Raw genomic sequence first — 13,066 nt, 5'->3', positions numbered from 1 at the left:
CTATCACACCCCTCTAGGTGGTCACAAAGCACCGAGCTGATCTCCCTGTGCTATGCGGCTGCTTCTCACTAGCTATCTATTTTACGTTTGGTAGTGTATATATGTCCATGCCACTCTCTCACTTATTCTTGAACTTTGTCCCCTAGTGCCAACCCGTGCTTCACTTCTGGGCACTCGTTGCTTCCTAGTCTCTCCCTTACTGGGCTGGGCGACTGGTCCCAGTTCTTTGACCTTCACTGAGTCATTTTATTCTTCAGAGCTTGAGCTTCCTCAGCTGTAAAAATGAAGGTTTTACAACAGTGCTTCTCAGGTCCGGGCTTCACACCAGCAGGTAGAATATGTTTGATCCATATAAAGCAAGTGTGGATTAATTTGAAGTATTAATATTTCATTAACAATAATTTATTTTCTTACAATTTAAAAGAGCATTGTGGGGGTGGTTTGAATGGCATGGATACCTAGAAATGTCTAGGAAATTTTGGATGGATGCCTTTTGTCTTTAATATGTTTCTGGCAGAGGTGTTCAGAATAGTTCCATTGATCATAGCATTTCCTTTAAGGTTGGGGCCTTGTGAAAATAATTGTCAGTCCATCTGAATGAAGCTTTCAACCAGAGTTATTCAGGGTAGGGAGATGAAAAATTATAATAACCAGAATCATTCTTAGTGCTGTCAGTTTTGGAAGGAGAACTTGAGAGGTAAGATAAGACTCTCTGCCTGTGCACAGGCAGTGGACGATGAGCACTACATACCCTGGACGGGACAGGGAGGAGAGAAGATGGTGAGGGGAGGGCAGAGGAGAGTGGGGTGAGGGCCGTGAGCCCCGAGTCTTCTCCCGTGGCTGACGCAGCACATACAGGTGCAGGGGACTCAAGATGGACAGACGGCATGGCGGGCTTCCTCCTTACAGGCCAGGGCATGGGTGTGGGCCTGTCAGTTATACCTCCATATCTGAGGGGTCAAGCGGTCTGTGGACCACAGCTTTTTGGGTTTGGAAGAGGAAAGTCTTTTTGACTTATTTTCTCCCTGGAGAGAATGCTTCAAAGACTTAAGTGGTAATAGAGCTAATGTTTTATCAAGTACTTATCGTGTGACAGGTGACAGGCTAAGCAGTTTACTTTGATTATTACTTTTGCTCCTCACAACAACCCTGTGATAGGTACTGTTATTAACCTCCACCTTACAAATGGGATGTGAAGTGTAGAGGCCTTAAGTACAGCCAACAGCCCACCTGGGATTATAACCCCAAAAGTCTGGCCTGGAGTCCTTGCTCTTAACCACTGTGCTCTGTTGTCCTGCGCCCTGTGGGTCATTCTCTGGGATTAGCCGGTGTACAGGGTGGCCTGAGGGTCATGTTTGGGATGGTGAGAGGACGTCATATTGCTTTGACTTTTTGATGGTCTGTGTATTTGTTTTCTGTAACAAATCACCAATAATTTCGTGGCTTAAAACAATACAAAATTGTTATCCTACAGTTTTGTCAGTCAGAAGTCTGAAAATGGGTCCTATGGGCTAAAATTGAGTTGTTGGCAGGGCTGTATTCCTTCAGGAGCCTCCAGGGGAAAATCTGTTCCTTGCCTTTTCCAGCCTCTACAGAGGCTTTCCACATTCCTTGGCTTTGTGTCCCCCTTCCTGCAATCATGTCACTCCAGCCTCTGCTTCCATCACCACCGCTCCTTCTCTGAATCTCTTGTAAGGCCCCTTGTGATCGCATTGGTCCCACCTGGATAATCCAGGGTACTCTTCCCCACCTCAAGACCCCTAACCACAGCTGCAAGTCACTTTGCCATTAAAGTAATATATTCACAGAGTCTGAGGATGAGGATGTGGACATCTTGGTGGGGGGGTGTCATTATTTGGCTTATTTAGTCTCTTTCTTTATGGGTTGATGATAGATATGGCCATTCCAGACTTTCTTATTTTCACTTCTGAGTAATAACTGATGAAACCCCCCTTCTCACCACCCTGGCCTGAGCCTCTGCTGATGTCGTTCCCCCAGATACCATCACATGAGGAGAGGAGGTGTGTGTGTTAGGAAGCTCTGGAGAGAGGTGTAGAGTAAAAGGTAGTGGCTTTTAAAGATCTTAGTGAGCAGGTATAAAAATGAGCTGAATTTTACAACAATCCATCATATGACTTAGCTGCTTTTTGTATTTCAAAGTCTATACCTCTTTTACATGGTTGTAATCTGGTAAACATAAAAATTTATATTCAGTTTCTCTATAGAACATTTTATCACAAGAGTTTTGAAGAATAACTAAGATCTTTCTGTTAATTCACGCTGCCGGTTTTACTTAGGACTTTATTTTCATGTTGTCCACGTCACCCTTCTTTCCACAGGGTTGTGATGATAAGCGCACCAGTTGCTGAGCCCCTACTGTAGGCATCGTGCAGAGCGCTTCAAAACATTTTTTATTTCATTTAATTTTCGTATTGGCCTCATGAGGTTGGAATTATCCCACTTTTTTTGTAGATGAGAAAGCTGAAAACTCCGGGAAGTATCTTATTTTAAAGTCGCATCACACAATTATTAAGTGATGGAAGGACGATTTGAACCTAGGCCTGTCAAAATCTAATGGCTTGTTCTTGATACTTATTCTACCAGATGGCCTTACCAAGGCAGCCAAGAGAAAGGCTTACTTAGATACTCAACTGCTTGAACATCAGCAGTTGTGAAGAAATATATTAGCATAGGGCCATTATGGCGGTGGAAAGTTAAATTTTATTTCATTCTTCCTGACAGCCAGGACAAGAAGAGAAACTTAATGAAACTCTTTAGTTGGTCAGAGAGTATACTAGTTTTCTCCCATTTCTAAATTCTAAGTTCCTGTTAATCTTTGAACATTTATACTAGTGAATTTTTTTGATATAGAGGATAATGATTTTATAATTTAACAGTCAAAATAAAAGTATCCTCTATGTAGCTGTTTCTTGTGTCAAATGCATAGCTTTTTTTTCCTCATTAAAAATGTAACTTGGAAAAAATGATTTTATGGGGGAGCTGGGTATAAGCTAATGATTACATAGATTCACTGTCCTTACTTTTGATACAGAAACAGCAAACTAGGGACTTCCCTGGCGGTCCAGTGGTTAAGGCTCTGTGGTCCCAATGTAGGGGGCATGGTTCGATCCCTGGTCAGGAAACTAAGATCCCACATGCTGCATGGCGCGGCCTAAAAACAAACAAACAAACAAAAACCCCCCAGCAAACTAAAGTATATGCTGATCATGGATTCTAAGCGCTCAGTGGCCATGGTGTTTCAGAAATCCAGGCTTGGTTAGGCTGCAGGAATTATTTTATTGCTGAATTTAAGCCTGTTAACTGTTCAAAACTATTCTCTTTTTTTTTTTCTAGTATTAATATAAAAACTGTCCAAAAAGCCTACTACTTCTCTCTTATAAAATATTTGAGTTCTTAAGCTAGTGCTGTTGTCGATCAGTTTTGATCAAGTCGTTGAGAATACTTTCCTTGGAAAAATGGAGCATGTTCAGGGCATCCTTCTTTCCTTCTTCCCCTACTCCACCCCTGATTAGCCCATCAGCAGGTTCTGTGCGTTCTGCTCCTGATTCATACCTTGCATCCGCTGCTTTTCTTCCTGGATGCTGCCACCACCAGGCTGGCAGCCCCGTTGCTCCCCAAGACAGTGGCAGTGGCCTCCTCACTGGCCGCAGGCTTTCACTTTGACCCTCTCTGCTGCTTTCTTCATATGGCATGACTGACCTGGAAACCTATCTCGCACCAGCTCACGCTCTTCCTATCATCCTCCAGGAGCTTCCCATTGTACTTCACATCAAATTGAAACTCCCTGTACTGTCTTTCAAGGCCCATGTGATCTGCCCCCTCCTGTCCTTGCAGAAGCTTCCAGGGCCCTCCCACAGCTGCCACCTCGTTCCAGACAGAGCAGCAGCTTCCCCAACCCTGCAGTGAGTTGCTACCCCACTTCGGGGTCTCTATTTAAATGTCATCTTCTCAAGGAGTCTTTCCTTCTGTTTTCTTTCTCTCCCTTTTCTGTCCTTAATGGCATTGATTACCAGTTGTAATTATTTTATTTGATTGCCTTTTTTGGTCTCTGTTCACTAACATGTAAGTGCTATGGGGCAAGGACCATTCCTGACTTGTTTGCTGCTTTATCATCAGTGTTACCAGTAGTATTTAGTAGGTCTTCAGTAAATATTTATTGAAGGAACGAGGGGGATAGGAGTGAGCTGGCGAGAAGGCGGATGTACCTATTGATACTGCTTTGTTTCACCATGAAAAAGAACAGATAGACCTAGACACTGCCCAGAGTTTGGTCACATAGGAAAAAATTGTAGAATAATCCTCAGAGCCATTTATTCATCCTAAAAGTTACCGGGATTCTGTGTCTTTTTGGCAGGCATAGTTTGCCTTTTGTGTATTCAGCTAATTTGAATCATATTGATAATGTGACTGTGTGATAATTCAACCATATGCTGAGGTTTCTACTCCGAAGACTGCAGTACTACCTTAATTTAAAACTATTATTCACCTCTGTGAACATCTGTGAATTGTTTTGAAACTGTGCCTTAATTCCCACCAGATAGTTGTGTGGTTCATCAGAATTTGTGATTCCATTGAGGTGAGGCCGTTTCAGAAAGTGCTGTGTGAACAGCGGGGCTCTGAGTGGCCTACTGGGTGGGATGTATTCCCTCTGGTACCTTATTGAGCAGGCCTGCTGAGTGGGATTATCTGATTATCAACATTTGAGATTTAAAATGTCTGCTAAAGATGACAGTGCTTCTTAGGTGATGAGTTCTTTATGACAGACATTTCATACTAGGACTAGTGTGGTTTTTAAAAGCCATTCTATGTTAATTTATAGGAAGATATTAGTTTTTCTATTTCCTGGGACATGAGGGAACTTGTCTAGTAAATCTTAAGAGCATCAGATATTTCAGAATTAGTTAAAAAGAAGGGTCTAAACCCCAGCCTTGATTCTTGCAGCATTGTTAAAATGCTCTTTTGAGAAATACTGAACTGAATTTTTGGATTGCTATGCAAATCATCCCTCTTCCTAGTGTGTAAGTACTTTGATAATGTTAAAATATTTTGAAACTTAATATTTAAATACTATTTCAGATATTTGATTTTATTTTGTATCATCACTTAGTTAATCTAGCCTTCTAATTAAACTCAACCTAATAAAAATTAATAGAATCAATAAATCAGTAAAGTTGTTACTTTAATTGAAAGAACTAATTTACTGCATTTAATAATCTCAAACCTTGCTTAGGCCTACCATCAGCTTAGGTTACTGGAATTGTTGAAAGAGAAGTCATGGGATTGTTGAAAGTGAAGTCATAAGATTGTAGGTTTTAGAGGGATTCCTTAGGTCTTGTTCTGTAAACAGAGGTGGCCAACCTTTGAAGAAAGGCTCAAAGGTGTCACATGAAAATCCTAGGTGCTGTACTGGAAGTTTCCAGCTGTTAAATTGTGGGTGCCTTTCCCCAGAAACAATGTCATCAGTGGTAAGTAGCTGGGACGCTGGCCCCTGCAAGTGGGAATGGAGGAGCAGGGTAACAAAAGCACACTGATACTCGTGCGGGGGTCAGAGCCTTGGAGGCTTCTCTTCGCTCTGTCATTTTGTGCATGTTTGGCTCCTCAGGCTCAGATTACCCATTTATGGATGAGTGGATTGGGCAAGATCATTTCCAGGGTTCCTTTAAGCTCTGCTGTCATGTAATTGGGATTTTCTGATTCCTGGGTCAGAGTCTGAGCAGGGATTTGGATGGCAGAGTAGTGCAGGTGGTCAGGCACTTCATACTTAACCACCTTTTCTTATTTATTTGTTTATTTATTTATTTATTTAATTTATTTTTGGCTGCGTTGGGTCTTTGCTGCTGCACGTGGGCTTTCAATAGTTGCGTCGAGCGGGGGCTACCCTTTGTTGCGGTGCACGGGTTTCTCATTGCGGTGGTTTCTCTTGTTGCGGAGCATGGGCTCCAGGCACGCAGGCTTCAGTATTTGTGGCTCGCGGGCTTAGTTGCTCCCTGGCATGTGGGATCTTCCCGGACCAGGGATCGAACCTATGTCCCCTGCATTGGCAGGTGGGTTCTTAACTACTACACCACCAGGGAAGTCCCTAACCACCTTTTCATATTTGTGTGACTTACCAGTTCAGATTGAATAACCGAAAGTAGTGTATGTTCTCACAAAAATTTTGGTACTCTTACAGGAAAGCATTTTCAGTTTTATGATAGAGGTCACTGAAAAAATCTTACAGGACTTGTACCTCCTTCATTCTTTGAGCACTTCATTACTTTCTAGTGCAAAGTAATGAAGCTTATCTTATAATTTCCAGCTTATCTGATAATTTACCTGTCCCAGCCCTGATTTCTGCCAATTTCCCGGAGTCCTGGTTCCTTTGAGTGGGAATGGGCTAGGAATGCTCTTGCCAACTGGGGTGCTGTTGTTTCTCCCTCTTTTGGAGGGCAGAGCTAGGAAATAGATGGTTTTCTGAAGTTGTATAATACCTCTTGGTCCAGTTCGCCACTGCAGGGCTCTTCTCTCCTTCCCACATGTTAGGTTTGTATATTCTTTTCCCTCTGTTGCTGATTCCCAACAATATCACTGTATTTACTAGTTTGCTCAGTGCTACAGTACATACAAAATAGTTTCAGAATTTTTCACCAATGCTATTACCAACAACAAACCTACTACATAAAATTGTTTTTCTTTGTAATTCTCTTTACCCTGAGAACGTATCATACCGAAGATGTATATCCATGTACTCTCAAAGAGGTTACTCTCTGTTATGGCTTGTCTTAATACTGTATTTCTCCCTCCCTCTTCCTCCTTTACAGAGTAGACACTCAGTAAATGTTTGCTGAGAGGTATTCTGTGCCCTTCTGTGAGCTATTCCTGTCCACAGTACTTTCCTATGTTAAATTAATTACCATTTCTGTAGGAGTGAAGTATAATTAATCTACCAAAAGCACTAATGTTCTGAGCAAACAGTCATATATAAATAAATAAAAGATAATATATAATATGAAAAATGTAACTATAATATATAATTTTATATAACACTAAATATATAAATAACAGTTATATATTTATCAAACTCTAGTATATACACACATATATTAAACCCATTTTGTCAGTGTCGTCATATAATTTAAAATTATTTATTGCTTATATATCATTTTTAATTCACAGAACCCAAGGTTCCTTATTTTCTGGTCTCAATTTCAGCCAGTATTTCACATTAGTATCATTAGGTCAACAGAAATGTGGGTTTCAACTTTATTTTTCATCTTAAGAGTTAGGAGGCATATAAAAATATTATTTATGATTTTTTTTTTGGTGGTATCATCATAGACTCTAAGGTATATAAATTCTCATTAATCATTAAAAAAAAAAAATCACAGACTGATGGAACAACCCATCAGTTGTTGGGGAGAAGAAGTTAGCTAGGAGGAAAGATAGTTTTGGGTGGAGGGAAAGAGGTAGAGATAAATATATATTTGAACTTAGGACAATGAAATTTAAGAAATGTAGACTGGGGAAATTAAGTTTTTTAGCATCCAGTATAAATATGTTATGTATTCTTTTTGTTAAAGCTATTTAATAAGTGATTCTCCTTTAAAAACAGCTGTTTTTTTATTTTGAAAGTATGTTTTAATCACCCAAATTGACAGAAATATGTAACTGTACATGTTCTTTGGTATTATGTCTCAGTGATGACGAGAAAATGTTAACGTTGGTGCAGCCAAATATTGTTCAGTCTGGTTATTCTATAGATGATCCTCTACTGGAAGAATTACTAAATTAATTATATGGTTGTGTCTCTTCATGTATTAAAGAAAAACAACCATCGTATATTAAATAGGAGTTTGAAACATTTCTGCTTTAATTGAAACGATCAGTGTAACTTTAAACTGGAAATATATTTAGGGAAGAGCCCAAGTCTTTTAAAGATCTTTTTAAGGTATTTTAAAGTATTTTAAGTGGTACCTTTTAAAGGCCTTTAAAGTATTTTAAGTTATTTTAAAAAGAAAGCAAGAAAAAGTATTTTTATTTTACTTTCATTAATTTATGTATATTAAATATGTGTATATGTTTTATATCTTATTACAGTTAAGCATGTTCTTCCCATCTTTTTCTTTATTATTCTTATGGGTATTTTTTGTTTGTTTGTTTTTGTTTTTGTTTTTAATTGAAGTATAGCTGGTTTACAATATTGTGTTAGTTTCAGGTGTACAGCAAAGTGATTCGGATATATATATATATATTTTTTCAATTCTTTTCCTTTTTTTAAAAAAATTTTTTATTTACTTATTTATTTATTTATGGCTGTGTTGGGTCTTCGTTTCTGTGCGAGGGCTTTCTCTAGGTGCGGCAAGTGGGGGTCACTCTTCATCGCGGTGCGCGGGTCTCTCATCATCGCGGCCTCTCTTGTTGCGGAGCACAGGCTCCAGACGCGCAGGCTCAGTCATTGTGGCTCACGGGCCTAGTTGCTCCGCGGCATGTGGGATCTTCCCAGACCAGGGCTCGAACCCGTGTCCCCTGCATTGGCAGGCAGATTCTCAACCACTGCGCCACCAGGGAAGCCCTCTTATGGGTATTTTAAAATTTAAATCCCTAAGCAGGACCTTCTAGAAATTTGGTCATTCTAACACCTTTTTTTTTGTATAAATTTTCATAGATATAATGAAGCCATAGTCAGAATAGCTCAGATATGTTTTGTCAATGATAAAAAAACCAAAATCCTCTGAAAGTAACTGTTTGTATTTTCATTACAGGTAAATTGGAATATTCACATTGTACAGAAACAGAGGTAAGAGAAATCCTCAAATATTTCTCAGTAACGCAGCTTTGAAGTTCTATTTAGACTAACTTGAGTTCTGAAATATCTCACTATGGGTTTTTGGTTTTCTGATAAGAATGTACTGAGAGCAAGTATATATTTTTATATTTAGGAAGAGTAAAATGTGAAGAAAAATCAGTTATCTCGTCCATAGTTTTAAAATGTCAAGGTGTGTTATAAAGATCAGCTTAGTCATAATTTTAAAAATTTCCTATGTTGTTGTTTATGAAATGGAGTTAACTAAGATTCAGAGCCCTTAATAAGTAGTTTACATTCAATTTTTTAATAATCCAATCTAGTGTGTCATAATAAATCTTTTAAATGTGTTGGACTCCTATGGAGTTGCCTGGGAGTAGGAAAAAATAGGGACTTGGAAAGTGTTTCAGCAAGATTACTGATGAATTAAATGCTTTGTCATTTGTATAAGTAGGTTTATTATTTTCTAATAATTTAAATAATTTAAAATTCTGATTGTGAAATTTAATGAGACTCCATGTGTCCCTTTTAGAAATTTCAGTGGTGAAATATGAGGGCAGCATTGATGAATTATGTATGTGTGGTGGTCTTTTCTGGAGCTGTTGTGTCATCCTTAATTAGGAGTCTTAGGTCTTTTGTTAATGGCAATGCCTAATTAAGGATTTAAGAAGTTATTTTTCTAATTTTATAATACATTTACATGTTGATATAGGTTTTATTAAATTTTAATTGTTATTTTAAGTAAGGTGTAAGCTTCCTAAGGGATTATGTTGTATAATAAAGAAGCAAAAATAATTTATTCTTTTTTGCATTCAGAAGTTATTCAACGCATTTTATGTTTTCTGTTCAACTTGAGAATTAGAGGTAATTTCTTCCAAATTAGCTGTAAAAATGAGCAAGAACTTAATATTTTTATATTGTGACAATTTTTGATGTATTGTTCAATATGATATAAAGGATTGGGATTTGATTTGAGTCCAAAAATACAAGTTCTGTCTGTGGTTTCTGGTGTGCATCTTTCTAGCTATGTAATTTTGAGCAAGTAGTTTTTTCTCTCAGAACTTTGGCTTTCTTACTTATAAAGTGTTAAAGATAATCTCTGTTAATCTCATGGGTTGTAAAATTTTTAAGTGATTATATAGGTGAAAAAGTTTTATAAACTCTAAAGACACACTATTATCTACATCAGAATGATACAAATATAATCAGCATTCATCTGCCTTTAGGTAATGAAATGAGGTTTTTACATACAAGGCATAGTCGTAAATCTCATTATTCTTACTATGTTTTGTTGCCATAAAATCAACATGGTTTTAACATTTTGTTTAGCACTTGCTTTGTATAGGAATGTCACTTCATGTTATCTCCTCTTTGATCCATAACTTGGATCACCAAAAGAATTGGAATCTAAACAGAACTCTCAGATTTTTTTGGTCTGTTTGGAGAGGGAAAATCATGAGAAAATAAAAAGTTCAGTGTGATATTCAGTTTACAGAATGGGTTCAGGGTATTTTTTAGAGTAACAGTGGTTATTACCTCCGGGGAAGAGATTGTGATTGTGCATGGTGTTTTATCTATATTGCTTGGATTTTTTTTGAAATGAGAATGTCACTGTATATTACTTTGATAATTAAAATAATAAAACGGAGGGGCAGAGGGAGTGGGAACTTTTTCAAGAAGTTTGACTCCAGAGAAGGAGAAGATAGTTTAAGTAGGAAGTTTTGTTTTGTTTTTTAGCTTGGGGAAGACCATGCATTTGGTGTTGGTAGTGGTAGAAAGGGGGCAGGGAGAGAGACAGAGACAGAGAGAGAGAAGGGTATTTTGCAAAAATGTAAAGCAATACCACCCCTTTCACTATTTTTTTTTTTGAGTTTCTATAAAAACGTTACACATATTAACATATTTAATATTATTTTTAAACAATTTAATTTGAATGATTCAATCAAAATTTCTCAGTTTTAATTTCTAATACGATAAATGTTTGATAGATTATAGCTCATATAAACAAAAGCTCCTTGGACTCCCTGGTAATTTTTGAGTGTAAAAGGGGTCCTGAAGCTAACTAGTTTGAGACTGTTGGGCTGGGGCCTGAAGAACAGAGATACTTCTTCCTGAGAAATGGAATTGGGGGTCGAGAGAGGTCAAACCAGAGCCCTAAGGTGGATGGTGGAAGGTGAGGAAAGCCGTGATATAGGGATGAAGCCAATCTGTTTTGAGAGCGAGGGTCAGAACGGTGACTTCCAGAGCCTCTTTTCACCCTAAAATTGCTTTTCTGTTGAGAAAAGAGATTCCCTGTACCTCCTGTAAGTGAGAAGCCCCACGGGCCCTCTCTGGAGTTGGGTCCACTCCAGCCAGGGCTGCGAACCCCGGTGCATGTGGGAGGAGTGGGAAGGGGCCTAGACCACCGAGAGCACGTGGAGGCCCACGGCACACGTGCCCACAGCCTCTCCCTGGGAGGAGGGAGGGGCGCGCCTGAGCTCCGTCAGCGCCCCATTTTTCTTCGCTCTGGTCTCGACCTAAGGCGGCTCGCTGTACAGGTCGAGCCTTGAGCACGGAGCCGGTGAATGAACACGGTGGGGTCGTGGTCGTGGGAGCCGGTGAATGAACACGGCAGACGCTTGCGGCTTCCCGTGGGGGAGAAGAAGGTCCGACTCCTGGCGAGGCTCCCAGACCCGAGGGGAGCCGCAGCCCCCTCACCTTTTCACGTGGCTGAAAGACGTGATTTGAAGTGTTTGACTGTTTATTTTAATAGTTTTCTTAGTACATAAAACTCATATTATGAATTCTTTTCTAGTTTTACTGATAGTCCTCTTTTTAATACTTTACATGTATTCATAAAAACCAAGCAAAACTAGTACTTTAGAGAAAGCAAGGAGGCCATACATAGGCATTCAGTCAACTGTTATGGGATTTTGTACCTCAAGAATAGCTTAATGTTTATTAAAATCAGGTGTTTTTCCTTATTTCTCACTGTGTGGAAAATTTTTTTAATACACTGGATTATACGAGTATTTTCCAGCGTTTGAACTCATGAAAGGAAATCTTTCATGTAATTTGTTTTAAAAGACATGCAAAATTTTTACTTTAATAGGCAATTTAATTTTTTTTTACAACTTTGCTTCTATTTTTTGAAGATATAATTTACATACAGTAGAATTTAAACTTTTTAGTTAAAATTATTCGAGTTTTGACAAACACCATCTCCACAGTCAAGTTCACGTTCCGTGTCCCCCCCTCCACCCCCGTTCCCCCCCACTCCCCCTCTTGTCTTTCCCTCCCCACCCCACAACTCCTGGCATCCACTGATCTGTATTCTGTCCCTTTGGTTTTGAGGAGGACCTGCAAGGTAAATAGTGTGTTACTCTCCCTCGACCTCCCCTCCCAGAATGGCTCACAGCTCAAATTGGTAATTTATAAACTCTTGAGTGAAAAAAACCAAACAAAGTCTTGAGTGACTGACCTGTACTTGGGATTTGCTTGTCAAGGAAGCAGTCCCAACCACAGTTTGGGGGAGCTTTCACTCCCAGTTTACAAGTTTTTCCTTCTGCCATTATTTAAATAGTCTTGTGGGTTATATACTCTTATACTTGAAGAAAAGGCTAAGCACTTAAAAATACTAAAACATAAAAGATTTGAATTTTCAAGCTTCTTAACTGAGACCTTTTCATTGTTTTTAGCTTTCCAAATTTCATCACATTCTGTCTTCTATTAACTACAGTTAATTATGTAGCACTCAGAGGCCCTTTCCCTTTAGCAGGCAAGAAGGTTAAATGAGTAACCAGGACAATCCTGTTCTGTTCTCCTTGATGGATTTGCTGTATTTTAAGTGGAATTGGTTAAAGCATTATATAAAGTTAAATAACTTTTGTCAATACTTTAATCTTGATAGAGCTAGTTTGTAAAAATCAGAGCATAGCGGAAAAATTTAAGCTTTACTGAGGGAAACTATGAAAAAGATTCATCTTCCCATCTTAGAAATAAAGTTCATGTGTACTGTATATAAGTACTTACTGTTTCATTCCCACATAGATCTTTAAAAAATACTTTAGAGCTTACTCTATGCTGAGTTACTGTTATAGGCATTAATTTAATTCTCACAACAAATTTATGAAGTGGATACTATTATTTGCATTTTGGAAATGAGAGCTAAAGTATGGAGAGGTTAAGTAACTTGCCCAAGGTCGTATAGCCAGTATGTTGCAGAACCACGTCTCTTCACCTTTCTTATGTTTGTGTTTATCCAGCCTTTATTTGTCTGCTGTG

The 13,066-nt window shown here is 38.7% G+C and overlaps 1 protein-coding gene across 11 annotated transcripts in view; it reads left to right on the top strand.

Moving 5' to 3' along the window:
* SPIRE1 (spire type actin nucleation factor 1) overlaps nt 1-13,066 on the top strand; it is a 210,893-nt gene that overhangs the window by 34,267 nt on the left and 163,560 nt on the right. For 10 of the 11 annotated variants that reach the window (XM_061170319.1, XM_061170314.1, XM_061170312.1 and 7 more), the window contains exon 2: nt 8,763-8,797. The exons of the other annotated variant lie outside the window; for it this stretch is intronic. In XM_061170319.1, coding sequence (XP_061026302.1) covers nt 8,763-8,797 — 35 coding nt within the window. The remainder of the gene's footprint in view (nt 1-8,762; nt 8,798-13,066) is intronic. 11 annotated transcript variants of the gene reach the window in all.

Source organism: Eubalaena glacialis, chromosome 15 (assembly GCF_028564815.1).
Source record: "Eubalaena glacialis isolate mEubGla1 chromosome 15, mEubGla1.1.hap2.+ XY, whole genome shotgun sequence".
NCBI classification, from domain to species: Eukaryota; Metazoa; Chordata; class Mammalia; order Artiodactyla; family Balaenidae; genus Eubalaena; species Eubalaena glacialis.
This window is presented reverse-complemented; position numbering and strand designations above follow the sequence as displayed.